The following is a 26,091-nucleotide window of genomic DNA, read 5'->3' as shown; positions in this document are numbered from 1 at the left end:
GAGAAGGCATAAGGAAGTGATAAACCAGTGATATGTGCAAGGTGATAAAGGCACCAGCCAATCAGCTTCAATATGTAAATTAACAGTTAGGATCTGATTGGCTGGTGCCTTTATCACCTTGCACATATCTCTGGTTTATCACTTCCTTATGCCTTCTCCAGGTTAATACATCTGCCCCTATAATCCTTACCCCTTGGTATGGCACAGCAGACACTTTATGGGCCTTAGCAATGAACAAAAAAAAAAAAAAGACATATAACTTACGTAAAATCTCCTTAAATAGGTGTAGCTAATAATTATAATAGTGGTATTTCCACAATTGTGTAGTAGCCCATAGCAAATAATTACACTCTTGCTTTTAATAAACTTTAAAAATCGAAGCAGGCGTCTGATTGCTAGATATGGGTGAATGGATATAGCGCACAGCTCCAAGATGACTTGCTCTGTAACCTTCTGCAAATCAATAATCAGACCGGTCACCAACAATTTCAATGTTGGTTAAATCCCAATAAAATAATGTTAAGTGCAGCCTCGGAGAAAAAAAATCTAAAATAAAAAAATGCAGTCAAGAAAAATATTGTTTATTGTATATTCCTTGTCCTGGCTTATAATGGTTCAAAATGTACAGTCATTGGAACTTAAGTATTACCACAAGGTCATACGGTTATTAAAAAACAAAAAACCAACAAATAAAATAAGCAGCATGCATAAAATACCTGACATACAAAACATGCAAAAGTACGCAAAACTTCTACTACTGTAGCTACCAATATAAATCTATAAAGTTAGTACATACCAGCTCACATCATATATCGATGAGAGTTTTTAAACAAAAGGAACAACAACAAAAAATAACAGTCACTTTTTTTTTGTGGTATTTACAAAAATTCTTCAGGTAGGCAACCTGCGAGACTCGCGCAATTGTAAAACTGAAGTCCCAGCAGGCTGTGCTTCAACTACAGCTAGGGAGGCCACAGGTTGTCCATACCAAGTCTTGACCACGATTAGTCTGGGATAAGTTCATCTTATCCCAGACTAATCTTATCCAACTAGTCTTATCCAACAGTGTTAGCAGACAAAAAAAATAAAACATTTTAAATTCCTTTTCCACTTTTTTTTTCTTGTACGTATAATCACCAGCAATTTTTGCATTGACAGGTGTTTCTTCCCCCTCCCCCTAGCGGCAATGATATGTCAATCTTTTTCCTTAAAAAAATCCTGGTTAACCTGATCACAGAAATTGGAGGGCTATAATGCAGTGACGGGGTTGGCAAAACGCGTTTCTCAAATTTTACATAATTTTTCAGCCTAGTGTTATTCTTTTTTTTTTGTTCACACAGTCTCTGGTTCTAGCGGTGGTTTTGATTCTGCCTCTGTCTTTTCACTGTCATCTTCCTGCAAAATAAATATAAAAGCATGCGTAAGTTTTATGAAGACACATTATATTTAACGTTATTTTCCAATTTGAAAAGGGTTTCGACAAGTTAAATGGTTCTTGAAAATCAGAGTACATGTCGTTAGTGCAGTTATATTGCATTTTAAATAGCACTTGCCACCTAAACACAGTGGAGGCATCCATTAACATAAGAAAAATGTGTTACTAATGTTGGCTCAATACCCAAAATCACAGCCTCCAATCCAGCACAGACAATAAGTAACAGTTTATGCTGTTAGGTAAATGTTAAGATGACGAAATTACACATACAGTACACTATAAAAAAAACTACACTATCTATTACATTGGATTTGGTTGTGCAATTAGAATTTGTACATTTTCAATTTGTGGGAAACATTTCTGTTGGCTACTACTATTCATAATGAGTTCCCAGAAGACAAAGGGAGAGTTTTACTCTTTCGAAGTGATGACAACACATCAATATAGATCACAGGTTCTCAAACTCGGTCCTCAGGACCTCACACGGTCCATGTTTTGCAGGTCACCTGTAGATTTTTAAAATGTGACAGTTGGGTGACATGGAAAACGTGAACTGTGTGGGGTCCTGAGGACAGAGTTTGAGAACCACTGATATAGATTATAAATTGTAGCATTATATATAATACAGAGACTGATGGAAAATTACAGATCCTACCACATTAGAAATTAAAATTTTAAATGAATTAATGAAGACAAAATTACTTTAAATGATTGCTATGTACTGTAATAGATGGAGAAGAAAGTGGAATTAAAATAACGTACAGCATGTAACTAAATTTGAACCTATAATTGGTAGGAAGAGGCTGGTTTTGCAGTGGAAGTATGTAAAGCACGAATGTTAAGTTGTCATGTAGAGAATATAGGCATGGGGGTTGATCATTCGCCTTGCCCAAGACACATGCCGATCCTGTCATCAAGACTGGACAAGACCTGGCTCGGCCTAAGATCCCCTTTTGGCCATCTTCTATGTAAATACAGAGTTGTCGCAACGGTCAACTTGATTTTGCCATTTTCTCCGATGGTGTGAAATAGAGAAAGCAGAGTTTTCCTGACTTCCTGATGTTCATTTACTGGTTCCCCAGATTGAAATATCTATTTGAATTAACCTTTGGTACAGGCTCTGGGGTAGCTGTGTCTTAACACTTTATAAATAAAGCTGGACAAACAAGGGCTGAGCACACTGCCCATGGTCCTTCTGTAAGCCAGATTGATGGCAGGATGCAGTCCACTTATTATTAGGCATCATTCTCATTTTAGGGGTACAAACACGCAATGACATGGAGACAAATTGCTAATACCGCTTTTGATACTAAGACTGCCCCTAATTTCAGGGGATATTCTCAGGCTGTATTTGCCTCTGAAGGAGCTACTATGCTTCACTACTGGCTAAATGTACCATATATTACACAGACTGTTCTTTAGACCAGGCCTGGCCAACCCGTGGCACTCCAGCTGTTGTGAAATACAAGTCCCAGTATGCCCTGTTACACCTTTGCTATTAGGGAATGCTAAAACTGTGGCAGGGCATGCTGGGATGTGTAGTTTCAGAACAGCTAGAGAGTCACGGGTCGTGCAGGCCTGCTTTAGATTGTATAAGGCAGTGGTCGGGGAACCGGGGTAAATTACCCCAAATGGGGTAAAAATGAAATTCCTGGGGGTAATGGCCGGTTGCGCTGCCGAGACACAGCTGGGCATGCATATGAATCTATACGCATGCCCGGCTGTGTCTCGGCAGCGCGACCATCCATTACCCACAGGAATTTAAATTTCATTGCATATAGAATCTATATATAGATACTATATGCATGCCCGGCTGAGTGTGTTACAGTACTGTAGTGTACAAGGATCTGAGCCCTTGTGTATAACACGCTTCCCTGCGTGATGCCCCGGGCCCCGCCTCCAAGTCCGCCCGCTTCTTCAGTAGAGTCGACTAGTTGCTGCAATATCTCGGCAGCGCGCAGTCTGTACTGCCGATGCGGCGCAGTTTCTTTGCCTGGTTATAGGCTCCTGTCAAGGTACACCCATCTCTAGTCTAGGGAAACAAATTTGCAGACTGTCACTATATTATCTTGAAATACTGACACTAATAGTTGCCTGGACGTCACATTATCAAAGGCTATACCACACACAGCCTGTCAGCCATTGATGATGATTACCATGTATGGCTGTGTGTGGTACAATTTTTTTATTCAAATAATTAATAATATGATTTCCTTCCTTTCAAATAAAGGGGATAACGTCGGCGTATCTAAATATATTTTGGGGTAAAAAAAGTTCCCTGACCCCTGGTATAAGGTAACACATATACATATACTGTATGTAAGGTGGGAGTATTACAGTTACACCATAAAATGAAAAATTCAAATAAAAAAATAATACAATCGAAATGAAGCACATTGTAACGCCCCGGGACTGGCTGCTCGTGTCCCGGATGTCAAATAACCGGCTAAGCAAAAATTCTAAATAATTTCGCAATGTTCAGTTGGACGCAAAATAAACAGTATAACGCCACATGTAAAAATGGCGCCCGTATGCAGAGTGAGATACAACTGAAAAAGTTTTCTTTTTTAAACACGATGAAAGCATCTATAGTTTTAGAGGTAAATACTAGTGATGAGCGGGTTCGGTTTCTCGGAAACCGAACCCCCCCGAACTTCACCCTTTTTACACGGTTCCGAGGCAGGTTCGAACCTTCCCGCCTTGCTCGACTAACCCGAGCGCGCCCGAACGTCATCATCCCGCTGTCGGATTCTCACGAGATTCGGATTCTATATAAGCAGCCGCACGTCGCCGCCATTTTCACTCGTGCATTGGAGATGATAGGGAGAGGACGTGGCTGGCGTCCTCTCCGTTTATTGTTGAAGTTGATTGGTTTATTGCTTAATTGTGGGGAGGACTGGGGAGCAGCTGTTAGGAGGAGTACAGTGCAGAGTTTTGCTGATAAGTGACCACCAGTTTTTATCCGTTCTCTGCCTGAAAAAAACGCTCCATACCATATCTGTGCTCAGTGTGCTGCATAATATATCTGTGCTGAGTGCTCACACTGCTTAATTGTGGGGACTGGGGAGCAGCTATAGCAGGAGTACAGTGCAGAGTTTTGCTGACAGTGACCACCAGTATACGTTGTCTGCCTGAAAAACACTCCATATCTGTGCTCAGTGTGCTGCTTTATTGTGGGGACCACCAGTATAATTAATATTATATAGGAGGAGTACAGTGCAGAGTGCACTGCTGTACCTACCTCTGTGTCGTCATCCATTAAGTATACTATCCATCTACATTCTATACCTGTGGTGCATTTTAGTTTTGCAGTTTGCTGACACAGTGTCCACCAGTATACTATATATAGCAGTACGGTAGGCCACTGCTGTACCTACCACTGTGTCGTCATCCATTAAGTATACTATCCATCTACATTCTATACCTGTGGTGCATTTTAGTTTTGCAGTTTGCTGACAGTGTCCACCAGTATACTATATATAGCAGTACGGTAGGCCACTGCTGTACCTACCTCTGTGTCGTCATCCATTAAGTATACTATCCATCTACATTCTATACCTGTGGTGCATTTTAGTTTTGCAGTTTGCTGACAGTGTCCACCAGTATACTATATATAGCAGTACGGTAGGCCACTGCTGTACCTACCTCTGTGTCGTCATCCATTAAGTATACTATCCATCTACATTCTATACCTGTGGTGCATTTTAGTTTTGCAGTTTGCTGACACAGTGACCACCAGTATACTATATATAGCAGTACGGTAGGCCACTGCTGTACCTACCTCTGTGTCGTCATCCATTAAGTATACTATCCAATATCCATCTACATTCTATACCTGTGGTGCATTTTAGTTTTGCAGTTTGCTGACACAGTGTCCACCAGTATACTATATATAGCAGTACGGTAGGCCACTGCTGTACCTACCTCTGTGTCGTCATCCATTAAGTATACTATCCATCTACATTCTATACCTGTGGTGCATTTTAGTTTTGCAGTTTGCTGACAGTGTCCACCAGTATACTATATATAGCAGTACAGTAGGCCACTGCTGTACCTACCTCTGTGTCGTCGTCATCCATTAAGTATACTATCCATCTACATTCTATACCTGTGGTGCATTTCAGTTGTGCGCAGTAAATATAGTAGTAGGCCATTGCTATTGATACTGGCATATAATTCCACACATTAAAAAATGGAGAACAAAAATGTGGAGGTTAAAATAGGGAAAGATCAAGATCCACTTCCACCTCGTGCTGAAACTGCTGCCACTAGTCATGGCCGAGACGATGAAATGCCATCAACGTCGTCTGCCAAGGCCGATGCCCAATGTCATAGTAGAGAGCATGTAAAATCCAAAACACAAAAGTTCAGTAAAATGACCCAAAAATCAAAATTAAAAGCTTCTGAGGAGAAGCGTAAACTTGCCAATATGCCATTTACAACACGGAGTGGCAAGGAACGGCTGAGGCCCTGGCCTATGTTCATGGCTAGTGGTTCAGCTTCACATGAGGATGGAAGTACTCATCCTCTCGCTAGAAAAAAGAAAAGACTCAAGCTGGCAAAAGCACAGCAAAGAACTGTGCGTTCTTCTAAATCACAAATCCCCAAGGAGAGTCCAATTGTGTCGGTTGCGATGCCTGACCTTCCCAACACTGGACGGGAAGAGCTTGCGCCTTCCACCATTTGCACGCCCCCTGCAAGTGCTGGGGGGAGCACCCGCAGTCCAGTTCCTGATAGTCAAATTGAAAATGTCACTGTTGAAGTACACCAGGATGAGGATATGGGTGTTGCTGGCGCTGGGGAGGAAATTGACAAGGAGGATTCTGATGGTGAGGTGGTTTGTTTATGTCAGGCACCCGGGGAAACACCTGTTGTCCGTGGGAGGAATATGGCCATTGACATGCCTGGTCAAAATACAAAAAAAATCAGCTCTTCGGTGTGGAATTATTTCAACACAAATGCGGACAACAGGTGTCAAGCCATGTGTTGCCTTTGTCAAGCTGTAATAAGTAGGGGTAAGGACGTTAACCACCTCGGAACATCCTCCCTTATACGTCACCTGCAGCGCATTCATCATAAGTCAGTGACAAGTTCAAAAACTTTGGGTGACAGCGGAAGCAGTCCACTGACCACTAAATCCCTTCCTCTTGTAACCAAGCTCCTGCAAACCACACCACCAACTCCCTCAGTGTCAATTTCCTCCTTACCCAGGAAAGCCAATAGTCCTGCAGGCCATGTCACTGTCAAGTCTGACGATTCCTCTCCTGCCTTGGATTCCTCCGATGCATCCTTGAGTGTAACGCCTACTGCTGCTGGCGCTGCTGTTGTTGCTGCTGGGAGTCGATCGTCATCCAAGAGGGTAAGTCGGAAGACCACTTGTACTACTTCCAGTGAGCAATTGACTGTCCAACAGTCCTTTGCGAGGAAGATGAAATATCACAGCAGTCATCCTGCTGCAAAGCAGATAACTCAGGCCTTGGCAGCCTGGGCGGTGAGAAACGTGGTTCCGGTATCCATCGTTAATTCAGAGGCAACTATAGACTTGATTGAGGTAGTGTGTCCCCGGTACCAAATACCATCTAGGTTCCATTTCTCTAGGCAGGCGATACCGAAAATGTACACAGACCTCAGAAAAAGACTCACCAGTGTCCTAAAAAATGCAGTTGTACCCAATGTCCACTTAACCACTGACATGTGGACAAGTGGAGCAGGGCAGACTCAGGACTATATGACTGTGACAGCCCACTGGGTAGATGTATTGCCTCCCGCAGCAAGAACAGCAGCGGCGGCACCAGTAGCAGCATCTCGCAAACGCCAACTCGTTCCTAGGCAGGCTACGCTTTGTATCACCGCTTTCCAGAATAGGCACACAGCTGACAACCTCTTACGGCAACTGAGGAAGATCATCGCAGAATAGCTTACCCCAATTGGACTCTCCTGGGGATTTGTGACATCGGACAACGCCAGCAATATTGTGCGTGCATTACATCTGGGCAAATTCCAGCACGTCCCATGTTTTGCACATACATTGAATTTGGTGGTGCAGAGTTATTTAAAAAACGACAGGGGCGTGCAAGAGATGCTGTCGGTGGCCCGAAGAATTGCGGGCCACTTTCGGCATTCAGGCACCGCGTACAGAAGACTGAAGCACCACCAAACATTCCTGAACCTGCCCTGCCATCATCTGAAGCAAGAGGTGGTAACGAGGTGGAATTCAACCCTCTATATGCTTCAGAGGATGGAGGAGCAGCAAAAGGCCATTCAAGCCTATACATCTGCCCACGATATAGGCAAAGGAGGGGGAATGCACCTGACTCAAGCGCAGTGGAGAATGATTTCAACGTTGTGCAAGGTTCTGCAACCCTTTGAACTTGCCACACGTGAAGTCAGTTCAGACACTGCCAGCCTGAGTCAGGTTATTCCCCTCATCAGGCTTTTGCAGAAGAAGCTGGAGACATTGAAGGAGGAGCTAAAACAGAGCGATTCCGCTAGGCATGTGGGACTTGTGGATGGAGCCCTTAATTCGCTTAACCAGGATTCACGGGTGGTCAATCTGTTGAAATCAGAGCACTACATTTTGGCCACCGTGCTCGATCCTAGATTTAAAACCTACGTTGTATCTCTCTTTCCGGCAGACACAAGTCTGCAGAGGTTCAAAGACCTGCTGGTGAGAAAATTGTCAAGTCAAGCGGAACGTGACCCGTCAACATCTCCTCCTACACATTCTCCCGCAACTGGGGGTGCGAGGAAAAGGCTAAGAATTCCTAGCCCACCCGCTGGCGGTGATGCAGGGCAGTCTGGAGCGAGTGCTGACATCTGGTCTGGACTGAAGGACCTGCCAATGATTACTGACATGTCGTCTACTGTCACTGCATATGATTCTCTCACCATTGAAAGAATGGTGGAGGATTATATGAGTGACCGCATCCAAGTAGGCACGTCAGACAGTCCGTACGTATACTGGCAGGAAAAAGAGGCAATTTGGAGGCCCTTGCACAAACTGGCTTTATTCTACCTAAGTTGCCCTCCCTGCAGTGTGTACTCCGAAAGAGTGTTTAGTGCAGCCGCTCACCTTGTCAGCAATCGGCGTACGAGGTTACTTCCAGAAAATGTGGAGATGATGATGTTCATCAAAATGAATTATAATCAATTCCTCCGTGGAGACATTCACCAGCAGCAATTGCCTCCAGAAAGTACACGGGGACCTGAGATGGTGGATTCCAGTGGGGACGAATTAATAATCTGTGAGGAGGGGGATGTACACAGTGAAAGGGGTGAGGAATCGGAGGATGATGATGAGGTGGACATCTTGCCTCTGTAGAGCCAGTTTGTGCAAGGAGAGATTGCTTCTTTTTTGGTGGGGGCACAAACCAACCAGTCATTTCAGTCAGAGTCATGTGGCAGACCCTGTCGCTGAAATGATGGGTTCGTTAAAGTGTGCATGTCCTGTTTATACAACATAAGGGTGGGTGGGAGGGCCCAAGGACAATTCCATCTTGCACCTCTTTTTTCTTTCATTTTTCTTTGCATCATGTGCTGTTTGGGGACAATTTTTTGGAAGTGCCATCCTGTCTTGATTGACACTGCAGTGCCACTCCTAGATGGGCCAGGTGTTTGTGTCCGCCACTTGTGTCGCTTAGCTTAGTCACACAGCCACCTTGGTGTGCCTCTTTTTTTCTTTGCATCATGTGCTGTTTGGGGACAATTTTTTGGAAGTGCCATCCTGCCCGACACTGCAGTGCCACTCCTAGATGGGCCAGGTGTTTGTGTCGGCCACTTGTGTCGCTTAGCTTAGTCACACAGCGACCTTGGTGCGCCTCTTTTTTTCTTTGCATCATGTGCTGTTTGGGGACAATTTTTTGGAAGTGCCATCCTGTCTTGTTTGACACTGTAGTGCCACTCCTAGATGGGCCAGGTGTTTGTGTCGGCCACTTGTGTCGCTTAGCTTAGTCAAACAGCCACCTTGGTGCGCCTCTTTTTTTCTTTGCATCATGTGCTGTTTGGGGACTATTTTTTAAATCGGCCATCCTGTCTGACACTGCAGTGCCACTCCTAGATGGGCCAGGTGTTTGTGTCGGCCACTTGGGTTGCTTAGCTTAGTCATCCAGCGACCTTGGTGCAAATTGTAGGACTAAAAATAATATTGTGAGGTGTGAGGTGTTCAGAATAGACTGGAAATGAGTGGAAATTATGGTAATTGAGGTTAATAATACTATGGGATCAAAATGACCCCCAAATTCTATGATTTAAGCTGTTTTTTAGGGGTTTTTGAAAAAAACACCCGAATCCAAAACACACCCGAATCCGACAAAAAAATTTCGGTGAGGTTTTGCCAAAACGCGTCCGAATCCAAAACACGGCCGCGGAACCGAATCCAAAACCAAAACACAAAACCCGAAAAATGTCCGGTGCACATCACTAGTAAATACATATAGTAAATAAGCAGCTAGCATCAGTGAGTGGTGCCTTCCAGCTACTGCAGCATCAGACTGGGGTGTGAGGAGGAAAGCAGTGGTAGGGGCCCAAGATTAAGGGGTGTGGCCAGCCACCAAAGAGAGACTTGTTCAACCATTAGAGAGGACATGCAAATAACAGGGCCCCTTTATAAATGAGAGCACAGGGACATGTCAGGGCCACCCACTGTAATCGGCAGGGAGGGTGGGGGGCGGGGAAGGGGGGGGGGGGGGGGAGTAATCTTGGTGTAGTTTCCATAGAAATAAATCAATCCCCCAAGTCATACTTGCCTACCTGACCCTCTCCATGAGGGAGAAAATGCTCTGTTCCTGGACTTTCCTGGTAATGTATGATTGCCATCACCTGTGGTGAAACACCTTTCTTATCAATTAACTAGCTCACCACAGGTGATGGCAATCATACATTACCAGGAAAGTCCAGGAACAGAGCATTTTCTCCCTCATGGAGAGGGTCAGGTAGGCAAGTATGACCCAAGTTCATCCATGATCCTTCTTCACCAAGTTACTGACCGTTAGAGGATGGGGTGGGGCCCACCGGAGATTTCCCTGTACACCTATGGGCCAGTCCGATCCTGGACATCTGTAATTGATAGGTTTGCATCTGTTCTTAGTTATATGGACACACCCTTAATGTAATAAGCTTCTTCCCTTCCTTCTAGAAGTGTAAGGAGGCGCAAGTCCCAGATCTGCATACAAATCAAGATATTTTATGTGGGCATGCGATGCAAGTATTTGCATATTATATGCAAAGCAAACAAACAGACAGACAGACGTATAACTCAGCAAACAGACAGACAGACGTATAACTCGGCATCAGACCCCCCGCCCCCACCCCTCTGCGTGGCCAGCTGTATTCATACACACTGGTGACACCAGGGGGTATAATTATTAAAAGTCGATGTTTGGTCAATTTTTTTTATCGATTTTGTGTTTCAGGGTCTAAATCACATATTTACTAACAGATAATTTTTGACATCCTTTGAAAAAAAAAAAAAGTGTCAAAAGAAACTATTAGAAAATGTATATTATTATATATATTAGGGGTATATTTACAAAAAAATCGATCTGGATTGATATTTGGTTGATTTTGTATTTCAGGGATTAAATCCCACATTTACTAACAGATTATTTTAGAATTTTTTTTCAAGTGATGTCAAAAATTATCTGTTTGTAAACATGTGATTTAGACCCTGAAACACAAAATCGATAAATACCAAACATCGACTTTTAGCAAATTTACCCTCAGGTCAGTTAGTGTAATGTAAACAGGTGCCTTAATGTAAAATATTCAGAGATAACTAGATGTGAGAAGGGTGTATCCAAATTGCAACAATAAAGCCGCCCAGCATTTGTGGGCTACATACAAAAGCAGCCAGTATTTACCCTGCATGCAAACAAATGAGAGCCGGTTGGGATCCCGGCAGTTGAAATGCCGACACCGGAATACCGACAAGGTTAGCAAGCCTGGCGCCGGGATCCCGATTGAGCGAATGCTGGGCCGCTGGAGAGGTAAGCTGTGCAGGGGGGTGTTAGGTTTAGGCTGCGGTAAGGGAGGGTTAAGGGGGCATAGAGGGAAGGTAAGTACACTTAGCTTTTCCCTGTCGAGATTCACACCATCAGGATGCTACGGTCGTTCTTCTGACCGCCAGCATCCCAAACGCTGGCATTTTATACCCAACACAAACATAGGTATTTGCTCTCCTTGCACCGCACACAGGCTTATTCCAGATGCAAAGTTACTTGCTCTTACCTCAGAATTTTACGGACACGAACAGAATAAAAAACACACGTGGGGGTAAAAGCAAGAATACCCGTATTTTTAAAGTGGCAATCCTTTACAAGAAAACAAAAACAGGTTGCTTTTACCCTATAAAGAATTGCCGCTTTAAAAATATGGACATTCTCACACGGAGTCCTGCACTTCCGGATTTTCACACCCTATTACATTTTCCCCGTGGGCTCAACTATTCCTCTTCCTAGCTTTATTTATTTCCAAAAGAGACACCCCACCGAGCCCTCATTACAGTGCGTCTGCTGCATCCTTAGGACCTAGCTGTGAGATCTACTAAATGATACATAATGCATATACTGTATACATATAAAAACTTATTTCAGCAAACATAAGTGATTACAATTCTGACACTAACAAGAGTGGAATTATTATGATTTTTTTTGTCTCTATCCAGCAATGTTCGTTAAAAATGAATAAAAAGAAACATTCTACGAGACTGTATTCAATCGTTTCAAGACAAAGTTGTTTTAATCCAAGGCGTTCCTGATTTGTGTGTATGCATCTTGTAAGTGATATTCCAGGAGTGTAAATCATCACACACGGAAGTATGGCAGTGATTTTAGTTTTGCAACCAGACGCCCTTACTTTATCATTTGCTACAACAATAAATTCTACTCTGCAGATGCTTCAAGTGCTGCGGCATCATATTTTTGTCCCATCTCGCATATTTTCTTGACAGTGGTGCCAATTTTCCAATTACTTGTATAGCCATATGTTATCTGAAAATCAGGCAGGTCTAAAATAGTAAACACTAACCCCATGAGACAGCAGCGAGCTAACAGCTCAGCCAACTCATGGGTATGGTTCGTAGACTGAAGGGGGGGGGGGGGGGGGGGGAGAGAGCAGATGCACTAAGCCTTGGAGAGAGATAAAGTGCCAACCAATCAGCTCCTAGCTGTCATTGTACAAACACAGGGGCAGATGTATTAACCTTGAGAAGGCATAAGGAAGTGATATACCAGTGATAAGTGCAAGGTGATAAAGGCACCAGCCAATCAGATCCTAACTGTTAATTTACATAATGGAGCTGATTGGCTGGTGCGTTTATCACCTTGCACATATCACTGGTTTATCACTTCCTTATGCCTTTCTCCAGGTTAATACATCTGCCCCACAGCCTGTAACATGGCAGTTATGAGCTGTTTGCCTGGTACTTTGTCTCCATGGATGAGCCTGAATCCTGTGCAGCTTTTCACCAAGCGACATCACCGAGTGATCACACCCCCTTTTTGCAGAATGGTCATGGTATCCACCCCCAATCTGCCCCCCAAACGCTGCAGCGCTAAGGGCACATGCGCAGAACAGTGCCTGCGCAATGCACTCACTATTGGATTTGTACACAAACCATCAAGTACTATGTGCAAATGTTGACATCTAAACTTGTAGCATCTAGAACAGTGATTTTCAACCTTTTTTTAACTCACGGCACACCAAATTATAATTTTAAATTGCCAAGGCACACCATCAGTCCCCTATGTGTAAAAAAACATGCACATTGGCTCCCACAGTAAAAAAAGGCTCCCCACCCACATTGTCCTCCACAGAAAAAACAATTACAGTATTCTCCATAGAAAAAACAATCACATTGCACCCCACATAAATAATTTTGCTCCCCACATAAATTACATTGCTCCCTACATATAATATATTTCTCCCCACATAAGTTACATTGCCCCCTACATACATTATTCCACACATAAGTTTTTTGCCCCTCCCACATAAGTTACGTTGCCCCCCCACATACATTATTCCCCACAAATATTAGCCACTACCATCATCTGTCTTCTTCCCTGTCTGTCCCTCAGTGGCGGGGGGCGGCGGGGGTTGCTTCCAGTGCTGGGAGTACCGAGCAGCAGGCGGGCAGGTGCGGATGCATGCATGTGGACGGGCAGGTGTGGATGCGGGAGGGTGGCGGCTGGGAGGGATGGCAGGTGTGGATGCGTTAATGTGGGCGGGCTGCCTAGATTTTGGGATGCGGCGTCCGTGACCAATGATGTCCCCGCCACGTCTCCATGGCATAGTTCACAGCTCATGCACGATTGACTCTGAGCATCACAGAGGATCCCAGCAGTGCCTGGGCTCACAGTTTGTATTGAAGGTACGGCAGAGACTTCGGCTCTGCGGCACACCTTACAACCGGACACGGGCCGCGGCACACTGGTTGAAAATGCCTGATCTAGAAGTACATTTCATCTTTTGCAGAGCATCCGCCTACTTTTAAATGAAAGTCTACACAACACTGACCAGTGCCTAAAAAACATGCGTGGTGATCAGAGGCGCTATGTCCTCAGACGCAGCACCCGGATCCTCGCTAATACCAACAGGGGGTGTCCATCTCCTACAGATGCCTCCTTCTGTATTTGGTTATTTATTGCACCGAATTGCACAACCACCTCCTTGCAGCTGTGCAATTCCAAAAAGACCTGTGGTGAATACGCTATTGATGTAAGTTCCAGAGAGAGTTGTTAGGGGTGGATGTGATACCGGGGCAAGAGGGATTAGTATCCTTGTCAGCTACAATTGTACTTAGTAGGGTGTGAAATACAAGGTGGTGGGTAACTTAGTTTAGGAAAGTCGTGTATTAGTGCTGGAAGTGTCACTAATTATAGTGGGAAGTAGTGGAGTATTAGAGGTATTCATGGGGTATGAGGGAGCAGGTGGGATGGAATCGGAAGTGATGTATTATTTGGTATAAGTGTGGTAGAGGAGTATTAGGTACAAGGACCGGGGGATCAAGGAGTATCAGTAATGTACTAGTTAGTAGCAGTGATGGAGGGTGGCAGTGCTAAAGTGGGGGTAGGGAGGAGTAACAATGCTAGGCGGTGCAGTGGGTAGTGGGGGTGACCGCTATAGAGGTGGCAGTGCTGGGGGGTAATGATGTGTAGTAAAGGGGTTGCACTTGTACAGTTGGTAAAGTTGGAGGGTGGCTGTGCTAAGGGTAGCAGGGGTTAGTGATAGGGTGACAGTGGTAGAGGTGGTAGTGAGAGGGTAGCAGTGGACAGTAGAACTGTGGGTAGCAGTGGGTACTGGGGGTAGAATATGTTGTAGCTAGCAGAGAACTGGAGCAAGCCCTGGCACAAAACACACCGCTGAGTGGCAACAGATACGCCCATTGGAGAAGCTAGACATGTACTTTGGGCGGAGCTTGGCACACCCCCTTGAAAGCATACTAGTTTTCAAAAGTAGGCATGAATTTATTACGTCTTCATGGCTAATTGGTCTTTTCCTGTTTATACCTCCATACACAGTAGATGGTAGGGTGGATTACGCTCCATGACACGTGGCTAAACGTACCATGCTGTACTTTTCAAAGCCATCACATCTTCAGGAGTTTTCTCCGTTGGATTTAAGAGGGCAATCACCAACACAACACTAGTCTGGTTTTGTACTGAATAGAATTGCCTCTTTAAGGGAGAGGTGTACTAAGCAGTGATAAGAGTGGAGAAATGAGCCAGTGGAGAAGCTGCCCATGGCAACCAATCAGCTGCTCTGTATAATTTTATAGTATGCAAATTACAAATGTTACTTCAATGCTGATTGGTTGCCATGGGCAACTTCTCCACTCTATTCACTGCTTAGTACATCTCCCCCTAAATCCAGTGCTATAACTGCCAAATGTGCAGTGGCGTGGCTCTGAATAGTGGCAAACAGCAAATTTAACCATGGTGTGCATTGAGAGATTGGAGGATACAGGGTTCAAAAACATTTGTGGTCTTGCCTGACCACAGTTGTGAGCAGCATTAATAACAAGCGCTTTTAATGCTATTGAGTAACTGGCCTAATACCCACTATGACATCTCATTTTTCAATCACCCACAACACTAATGGCATGACTGTGACTTTTTATGTGAAAACTGCTATATTAACAATGGGCCTAATTCAGATCTGTTCGCTCGCTAGCTAGTTTTTGCAGCGCTGCGATCAGATAGTCGCCGCCTATAGGGGAGTGTATTTTAGCTTTGCAAGTGTGCGAACGCATGTGCAGCCGCCCTGTACAAAAACAGTTTGTGCAGTTTCTGAGTAGCTCTGACCTTACTCAGCCGCTGCGATCACTTCAGCCTGTTCAAGGCCGGAATTGACGTCACACACCCGCCCTGCAAACGCTTGGACACGCCTGCGTTTTTCCAAACACTCCATGAAAACGGTCAGTTACAACCCATAAACGCCTTCTTCCTGTCAATCTCCTTGCGATCGGCTGTGTGAATGGATTCTTTGTTAAATCCATCGCTCAGCAACGTTCTGCTTTGTACCCGTACGACGCGCCTGCGCATTGCATATGCAGTAGTGACCTGATCGCTGCGCAGTAAAAAACGCTAGCGAGCAAACAGATATGAATTAGGCCCAATGTCTACTGTTAGCACCTTCAGACAGATCAGCACTATTCATAATTTACCAACAGAGGAAGAGTAAAACAGTGTCACATTTTACACCAGCATTAGCCTATGTGCCATCACGGCACCCGTAGGCCAAAATATTCCTATTGAGAAATTCAGAAAAAATAAGATTTTACTTACCGGTAAATCTATTTCTCGTAGTCCGTAGAGGATGCTGGGGACTCCGTAAGGACCATGGGGAATAGACGGGCTCCGCAGGAGATAGGGCACTTTAAGAAAGCTTTGGATTCTGGGTGTGCACTGGCTCCTCCCTCTATGTCCCTCCTCCAGACCTCAGTTAGAGAAACTGTGCCCAGAGGAGAGGAACAGTATGAGGAAAGGATTTTTGTAAATCTAAGGGAAAGATTCATACCAGCCACACCAATCACACCGTATAACTTGTGATAAACTACCCAGTTAACAGTATGAACAATAACATAGCCTCGGGTTCAAACCCAATCAACATAACCCTTATGTAAGCAATAACTATATACAAGTCTTGCAAAAGAAGTCCGCACTTGGGACGGACGCCCAGCATCCTCTACGGACTACGAGAAATAGATTTACCGGTAAGTAAAATCTTATTTTCTCCAACGTCCTAGAGGATGCTGGGGACTCCGTAAGGACCATGGGGATTATACCAAAGCTCCCAAACGGGCGGGAGTGTGCGGATAACTCTGCAGCACCGATTGAGCAAACAGGAGGTCCTCCTCAGCCAGGGTATCAAACTTATAGAACTTTGCAAAGGTGTTTGACCCCGACCAAGTAGCAGCTCGGCACAGTTGTAGTGCCGAGACCCCTCGGGCAGCCGCCCAAGAAGAGCCCACCTTCCTAGTGGAATGGGCCTTAACCGATTTAGGCAATGGCAATCCTGCCGGCGAATGCGCCTGCTGAATCGTGTTACAGATCCAGCGAGCAAGTCTGCTTTGAAGCAGGAGCGCCAACCTAGTTGGCCGCATACAGAACAAACAGAGCTTCGGTCTTCCTGATCCTAGCCATTCTGGTCACATAAATCTTCAAAGCCCTGACCACATCCAGGGACGACAATAGGTTGGTTCATATGAAAAGATGAGACCACCTTGGGCAGAAATTGAGGACGAGTCCTCAACTCTGCCCTATCCACGTGAAAAATCAGGTATGGGCTTTCATATGATAAAGCAGCCAATTCCGAAACCCACCTTGCAGAAGCTAAGGCCAACAACATGACCACTTTCCAAGTGAGGTATTTCAACTCTACTGTTTTGAGTGGTTCAAACCAAGGTGACTTGAGGAAACTTAATACCACGTTAAGGTCCCAAGGCGCCACTGGAGGTACAAAGGGAGGCTGAATATGCAGCATTCCCTTCACAAAAGTCTGTACTTCAGGAAGAGAAGCCAATTCTCTTTGAAAGAAAATGGATAAGGCCGAAATTTGAACCTTTACGGACCCTAATTTTAGGCCCAAATTCACTCCCGTTTGAAGGAAGTGAAGCAGACGGCCAACTGGAACTCCTCCGTAGGAGCAGTTCTGGCCTCACACCAAGAAACATATTTTCGCCATATACGGTGATAATGTTTCGACGTCACGTCCTTCCTAGCCTTGATCAGGGTAGGAATGACCTCCTCCGGAATCCCTTTTTCCGCTAGGATCCTGCGTTCAACCGCCATGCCGTCAAACGCAGCCGCGGTAAGTCTTGGAACAGACAGGGCCCCTGCTGCAGCAGGTCCTGCCTTAGAGGAAGAGGCCACGGATCTTCTGTGAGCAACTCTTGTTCCTTGGCCAATCTGGAACAATGAGGATTGTTCTGACCCTTCTTATTCTTATTATCCTCAACACCTTGGGTATGAGAGGTAGAGGAGGAAACACATAGACCGATCTGAACATCCAAGGTGTCACCAGAGCGTCTACCGCAACCGCCTGAGGGTCTCTTGACCTGGCGCAATACCTCTTTAGCTTTTTGTTGAGGCAGGACGCCATCATGTCTATCTGAGGCAGTCCCCACCGATCCGTGATCTGTGTGAAGACTTCTTGATGAAGTCCCCACTCTCCCGGATGCAGGTCGTGCCTGCTGAGAAAGTGCGCCTCCCAGTTGTCCACCCCCAGGATGAACACTGCTGATAGTGCGCTTACATGGCCTTCCGCCCAACGTAGAATCCTGGTCGCCTCTGCCATGGCCACTCTGCTCCTTGTGCCGCCTTGGCGGTTTACATGAGCCACTGCCGTGACATTGTCTGACTGAATCAGAACCGGTTTGTTCCGAAGCCATTCCTCCGCTTGGCGTAGGGCGTTGTATATGGCCCTCAACTCCAGGACATTGATGTGGAGACCAGTCTCTAGGCTTGACCAGAGACCCTGGAAATTTCTTCCTAGTGCGACAGCTCCCCAACCTCGGAGGCTCGCGTCCGTGGTCACCAGGACCCAGTCCTGAATGCCGAACCTGCGACCCTCCAGGAGGTGAGCACTGCGCAGCCACCACAGGAGAGACACCCTGGCCCTGGGAGACACGGTGATCCGTTTTTGCATGTGTAGATGGGACCCGGACCATTTGTCCAATAGGTCCCATTGAAAGGTCCTTGCATGGAACCTGCCGAAGGGGATGGCCTCGTATGAAGCCACCATCTTCCCCAGAACACTCGTGCAATGATGCACTGAAACCTTTTTTGGCTTCAATAGGTTCCTGACCAGAGCTACGAGCTCCTGAGCCTTCTCCACTGGAAGAAAAACTCTTTTTTGGTATGTGTCTAGAATCAGGCCCAAAAAGGTCAGACGCGTTGCAGGGACTAGCTGGGATTTCGGTAAATTGAGAATCCAGCCGTGCCTCTGCAACGTCTTCACGGACAGAGATACGCTGTCCAGCAACTTCTCCCGAGATCTCGCCTTTATGAGGAGATCGTCCAAGTACAGGATAATTGTGACGCCCTGCCTGCGCAGGAGCACCATCATTTCCGACATTACCTTGGTGAAAATTCTCGGGGCCGTGGAAAGACCAAACGGCAACGTCTGAAATTGGTAGTGACAGTCCTGTACTGCAAATCTCAGGAACGCCTGGTGAGGAGGGAAAATTGGAACATGAAGGTACGCATCCTTTATGTCCAGGGACACCATCCAATCCCCTCCCTCCAGGCTGGCGATGACCGCTCTGAGCGATCCCATTTTGAACTTAAACCTCTTCAAGTACAGGTTCAGGGATTTCAGATTTAAAATGGGTCTGACCGAACCGTCCGGTTTCGGTACCACAAACAGGGATGAATAATAACCCTCTCCTTGCTGGAGATGAGGAACTTTGACTATCACCTGTTGAATGTACAATTTGTGAATTGCAGCTAACACCAGCTCCCTCTCCGACGGGGAAGCCGGCAGAGCCGATTTGAAAAACCGGCGAGGAGGCATGTCTTCGAATTCCAGTCTGTATCCCTGGGAAACAATCTCTATTGCCCAGGGATCTACCTGTGAGAGAACCCAGACGTGGCTGAACAGACGAAAACGTGCCCCCACTTGATCTGACCCCCCCCTGAAAGCCCCAACGTCATGCGGTGGACTTTTCAGAAGTAGGGGAGGACTTCTGCTCTTGGGAACTAGCCGAGTGCAGCTTTTTTCCCTTGCCTTTACCTCTGGCAACAAAGGATGATCCTCGTACCTTCTTGCTTTTATTGGAACGAAAGTACTGCATTTGATAATGCGGTACCTTCTTAGCATGCTGCGGGGGAACATAAGGTAAAAAATTCGATTTACCGGCCGTAGCAGTAGAGACAAGGTCCGAGAGGCCTTCTCCAAACAACTCCTCCCCCTTGTAAGGCAATGACTCAATATGCCGCTTTGAGTCGGCGTCTCCCGTCCACTGTCGGGTCCACAAGAGTCGCCCAGCAGAAATAGACATAGCGTTTATTCTGGAGCTTAGTAAACAAATGTCTCTCTGAGCATCCCTCATATACAAGGCAGCATCTCTGATATGCTCAATGGTCATTAGAATGGTATCCCTATCTAAGGTGTCAATCTCCGTAGATAAGGAGTCTGCCCATGCCACGACAGCACTACAAACCCAGGCCGACGCCATGGCCGGTCTAACGATAGTTCCTGAATGTGTGTAAATGTGCTTCATGGTAATTTCCTGCTTGCGATCAGCAGGATCCTTGAGGGAAGCAGTATCCGGAGAAGGCAGTGCCACCTTCTTGGATAAGCGTGTCAGTGCCTTGTCTACTTTAGGCGAAGATTCCCATCGTATCCTATCCTTCTGTGGAAAAGGATACGCCATAAGAATCCTTTTGGGAACATGTAGTCTCCTATCCGGAGACTCCCAAGCCTTTTCGCACAATTCGCTTAGCTCAAATGAGGACGGAAACGTGACCTCAGGCTTTTTCCCTTTATACATGTGAACCCTCGTGTCAGGGAAAGGGGGTTCCTCCGTGATATGCAAAACCTCTTTTATGGCAATAATCATGTATCGAATACCCTTTGCCACCTTCGGCTGTAATTTTGCATCCTCATAGTCGACACTAGAGTCAGTATCTGTGTCGGTATCTGTGTCAGCGACCTGGGATATGGGGCGCTTTTGAGACCCTGAAGGTCCTGGCACCACAGGGACAGGCACGGTCTGGCTACCTGACTGATCCTTAGCCTTGTCTAACCTTTTATGCAGGAGATTCACATTTGCATTTAAGACATTCAGCATATCCACCCAGTCCGGTGTCGGCGTTGCCGACGGCGACCTGACATTCAAACACTCCCCCTCCACATTAAGCGAGCCTTCCTCGTCAAACATGTCGACACACACGTACCGACACAATTCATAAACACAGGGAAACTCTTTTCTGAAGACAGTATCCCCTTTAAGGCCCTTTGGAGAGACAGAGAGAGAGAGTATGCCAGCACACACCCCAGCGCAACAACCTGGAGACCAACACAAAATGTTTTTCCCCAGCAGCGCTGCATAATATCTTATCCGCCAATTATGTGCCCCCCCCCCCCCTCTCTTTTAAACACCCCTTTACCGTGTGGAAGCAGGGGAGAGTCCGGGGAGCTTCCTCTCAGCGTTCTGTGAAGAGAAAAATGGCGCTGGTGAGTGCTGAGGGAGAAGCCCCGCCCCCTCGGCGGCGGGCTTCGGTCCCGCTCAAATTTGTGTAAAAATGGCGGGGGCTCTTTTATATACATGTACAGTGCCCAGCTGTACATGTATATATCTTTTTGCCATGTTTTGAGGTGTTATTATTGCTGACCAGGGCGCCCCCCCTGCACCCTGCACCCATACAGTGACCGGAGTGTGAGAGGTGTGTGGAGCAAGGACGCACAGCTGCGGTGCTGTGCGTTACCTCAGTGAAGCCGCTGAAGGCTTCTGCTGCCTGAGACGTCTTCTTGCTTCTGTTCTTCTGGCTCTGTGAGGAGAACGGCGGCGTGGCTCCGGGGGTGGACGCCCAGGACGAACCTGTGTTCACCCCCTCTGGAGCTAATGGTGTCCAGTAGCCGAGGAAGCAGATCCTATCATTTAAGTAGGTCTGCTCCTCTCTCCCCAGTCCCTCGATGCAGGGAGCCTGTTGCCAGCAGTGCTCCCTGTAAAAATAGAAAAATCCAAACAAAAATGCTTTCTAATGCAAAGAACTCAGGAGAGCTCCCTGCAGTGCGCCCATCTTCCTCTGGGCACAGTGTAAAACTGAGGTCTGGAGGAGGGACATAGAGGGAGGAGCCAGTGCACACCCAGAATCCAAAGCTTTCTTAAAGTGCCCTATCTCCTGCAGGGCCCGTCTATTCCCCATGGTCCTTACGGAGTCCCCAGCATCCTCTAGGACGTTAGAGAAAAGTATAATAAATTAAGTAAACTGTGTTTATATGTCATCCTTAGGTTCTGTTATGTGGTGAGGGACAGTCCCCGTTACCTCCCACAAACTAACCTACTCCTGTTGCCTGTCAGTCATTTGCAATTGATTCCTCACTACTTGCAGAATTATTTTGGCACGTGCGCAGTGCGATCGCAAAGCAACTCTTGAGTCATTCTGTGCTTTTTATCAAAGTATTTACGTAACAAGAGCAACATTATCTATATCAGATAGCTCAATTGCCCTCTTATGAGTCCAGAAGCAAACAGCTCTGCCTGATGATATAAAGGCACATTTGAAAAGCATGGATGGAGACTAGAATGAGAGACAAAATACAGCAAAGGTCGCAGTTAATGAATAGAAGTAATTTGAATGTGTAAAAACCCATTTAATTAGCAGTTTTTCTGCGGCCTTTGCCCAGTTAAAACTAAAGGGGTACTTCAGACCTGACCGCTGGGCAGCAATTTTTGGAGCCCTGCGATCAGATAGTCGCCCCCTACACAGGGAGTGTATTTTAGCTGTGCAAGTGTGTGAACGCACGTACAGCCGAGCGGTACAAACTGATTTTGTGCAGTCTATGCACAGTCCAGAACTTACTCAGCCGCTGCGATCACTAAAGCCTGTCCGGGACCGGAATTGACGTCAGGAACCCTCCCTGCAAACTCCTGCGTTTTTCCAGACACTCCCTGAAAATGGTCAGTTGCCACCCACATACACCCTCTTCCTGTCCGTCACATTGTGATCGCCTGTGCGATCGCTTTTTTTCGCACCATCCCGTCGTTATGCATCGATCCCCGTTGCTGCGGTCCATCGCGCCTGCGCAGTTCGGACCCGATCGCAGGCTGTGAGAAAACGCAGCCTAGCGATCAGGTCTGAATTACTCCCTAAATACCAGCCACAGGCTCCCAATGAGATAGTAATTATTATTAATTTTTATCAAAGTGCAAAACATGAAACATACAGGCATGGAGGGTTTTTCTGAGTGAACCTAGAGAGGTGCTTTGTGCAGATTCCCCTCTGCCTGTCTGGTTCATTCACAGCGGGCACCGCTATTTAGGGTTCTGCCCCATGGAAATAAATCTGCAGTTTCACATATTGGAAAGAGCAAAAACATCAACAGGTCCATTGCCCTGCTTCAAGTTTCTGTGTATCTCCAAATAAATACTGCTTGGTGTATCCTTCTATGGGGTCTATTCATGAAGCAGTGAAAACTGTGGAGAAGTGAGCCAGTGGAGAAGAACCAATCAGCATTGAAGTAACATTTATAATTTGCATACTATAAAATCATACAGAGCAGCTGATTGGTTGCCATGGGCAACTTCTCCACTGGCTCACTTCTCCACTCTTTTCACTGCTTCATGAATAGACCCCTATATGTCTTACATCAATCATCAGTAAGGGAACGTCAGACCATTGTTTACATAACTGTCAGTTCTGTTTACATCATACCACCTGCTGCAAAATACTGTGATTGGCTGCATCACGAAGCAAAGGGCTGTCATAGAATGACGCCATTTGCCATGAATCTATGCCAAGCAACCGTTTTTAGACAAAGCGTCACCCAACCAAAGAAACATCAACACAGAACATTCATTCAATTGAATGAAGTTGCATTATACTGTGTCTTAAACGTGTATTTTTTTTCCAGTCGCTGGAAGGGTTAAATCGGACATTCTCACGCAATTAATTTTTGCAATCTTCTCGATCATCACTGAAGGAGCAGAATCCCCCCGAAACACGAGCGGTGAGACTTATGTAGAACAAGAAACTTTGTTAATGTCAGTGGTCAACTCACGGAGTGTTACAGACATTAATATCAGTCTGATCAATAAATCACACTGCCTACAAGGATGAGCGGCTGACACGTCCCTTTTTACTCGCTGGTAATTTAAGGAAGATTTATAGGAGCACTTCATAAACAATTAGAAGAAAAACGTTAATGAATACAAGCTCTTTTCAGGGGAAAAATATTGATGCTTAGTTCAGTTTTTAAAGCTACTATAACCTACAGTAGTGTTTACTTTATTCAATATGAAAATAAGATAGGTGCAGAGGGCAAGTGTTTAGGGGGACTTAAAGGAACAGCTGGCAAACTCTCCTCCGAACGTGTGGAAATGTATTCCCAATAAGTGCACCAACAACTCTCATCTGTGGCATACCGTAGCTCCAGGAGGCAACACCTGTGTTCAACGCATTTTGGGGGGTGCAGGAAGGGCACCAAGATGGGAGATCTGGGGGAAGTCTAATGTAGACTTTTTTTTTAAATGGAACATTGCCTTCTCCACTTGGTTTGCTATTGTTCAGTTAAAAAGGGAAAGAGGACAGATGTAGAGATGAGCGCCTGAAATTTTTCGGGTTTTGTGTTTTGGTTTTGGGTTCGGTTCCGCGGCCGTGTTTTGGGTTCGACCGCGTTTTGGCAAAACCTCACCGAATTTTTTTTGTCGGATTCGGGTGTGTTTTGGATTCGGGTGTTTTTTTCAAAAAACCCTAAAAAACAGCCTAAATCATAGAATTTGGGGGTCATTTTGATCCCATATTATTATTAACCTCAAAAACCATAATTTCCACTCATTTTCAGTCTATTCTGAATACCTCACACCTCACAATATTATTTTTAGTCCTAAAATTTGCACCGAGGTCGCTGGATGACTAAGCTAAGCGACCCTAGTGGCCGACACAAACACCTGCCCCATCTAGGAGTGGCACTGCAGTGTCACGCAGGATGTCCCTTCCAAAAAACCCTCCCCAAACAGCACATGACGCAAAGAAAAAAAGAGGCGCAATGAGGTAGCTGTGTGAGTAAGATTAGCGACCGTAGTGGCCGACACAAACACCGGGCCCATTTAGGAGTGGCACTGCAGTGTCACGCAGGATGTCCCTTCCAAAAAACCCTCCCCAAACAGCACATGACGCAAAGAAAAAAAGAGGCGCAATGAGGTAGCTGACTGTGTGAGTAAGATAAGCGACCCTAGTGGCCGACACAAACACCGGGCCCATTTAGGAGTGGCACTGCAGTGTCACGCAGGATGTCCCTTCCAAAAAACCCTCCCCAAACAGCACATGACGCAAAGAAAAAAAGAGGCGCAATGAGGTAGCTGTGTGAGTAAGATTAGCGACCGTAGTGGCCGACACAAACACCGGGCCCATTTAGGAGTGGCACTGCAGTGTCACGCAGGATGTCCCTTCCAAAAAACCCTCCCCAAACAGCACATGACGCAAAGAAAAAAAGAGGCGCAATGAGGTAGCTGTGTGAGTAAGATTAGCGACCCTAGTGGCCGACACAAACACCGGGCCCATCTAGGAGTGGCACTGCAGTGTCACGCAGGATGGCCCTTCCAAAAAACACTCCCCAAACAGCACATGACGCAAAGAAAAAAAGAGGCGCAATGAGGTAGCTGACTGTGAGTAAGATAAGCGACCCTAGTGGCCGACACAAACACCGGGCCCATTTAGGAGTGGCACTGCAGTGTCACGCAGGATGGCCCTTCCAAAAAACCCTCCCCAAACAGCACATGACGCAAAGAAAAAAAGAGGCGCAATGAGGTAGCTGTGTGAGTAAGATTAGCGACCGTAGTGGCCGACACAAACACCGGGCCCATCTAGGAGTGGCACTGCAGTGTCACGCAGGATGGCCCTTCCAAAAAACACTCCCCAAACAGCACATGACGCAAAGAAAAAAAGAGGCGCAATGAGGTAGCTGACTGTGTGAGTAAGATAAGCGACCCTAGTGGCCGACACAAACACCGGGCCCATTTAGGAGTGGCACTGCAGTGTCACGCAGGATGTCCCTTCCAAAAAACCCTCCCCAAACAGCACATGACGCAAAGAAAAAAAGAGGCGCAATGAGGTAGCTGTGTGAGTAAGATTAGCGACCCTAGTGGCCGACACAAACACCGGGCCCATTTAGGAGTGGCACTGCAGTGTCACGCAGGATGTCCCTTCCAAAAAACCCTCCCCAAACAGCACATGACGCAAAGAAAAATAAAAGAAAAAAGAGGTGCAAGATGGAATTGTCCTTGGGCCCTCCCACCCACCCTTATGTTGTATAAACAGGACATGCACACTTTAACCAACCCATCATTTCAGTGACAGGGTCTGCCACACGACTGTGACTGATATGACGGGTTGGTTTGGACCCCCCCCAAAAAAGAAGCAATTAATCTCTCCTTGCACAAACTGGCTCTACAGAGGCAAGATGTCCACCTCATCATCATCCTCCGATATATCACC

The 26,091-nt window shown here is 46.1% G+C and overlaps 1 protein-coding gene across 6 annotated transcripts in view; it reads right to left on the bottom strand.

The window, feature by feature from the left end:
* Window positions 1–560: 560 nt before the first annotated feature.
* PHF14 (PHD finger protein 14) overlaps window positions 561–26,091 on the bottom strand; it is a 469,633-nt gene continuing 444,102 nt past the window's right edge. For 5 of the 6 annotated variants that reach the window (XM_063921311.1, XM_063921312.1, XM_063921313.1 and 2 more), the window contains one exon: window positions 561–1,395. In XM_063921311.1, the coding sequence (XP_063777381.1) occupies window positions 1,350–1,395 (46 nt within the window). In that variant the 3' untranslated portion in view covers window positions 561–1,349. The remainder of the gene's footprint in view (window positions 1,396–26,091) is intronic. The other variant, XR_010177576.1, reaches the window with a different exon arrangement.

The sequence above is a fragment of the Pseudophryne corroboree genome, chromosome 5 (genome assembly GCF_028390025.1).
Source record: "Pseudophryne corroboree isolate aPseCor3 chromosome 5, aPseCor3.hap2, whole genome shotgun sequence".
NCBI lineage: Eukaryota > Metazoa > Chordata > Amphibia > Anura > Myobatrachidae > Pseudophryne > Pseudophryne corroboree.
Note: the sequence above shows the minus strand (reverse complement) of the source record. Positions and strands in the feature narration are given on the sequence as shown.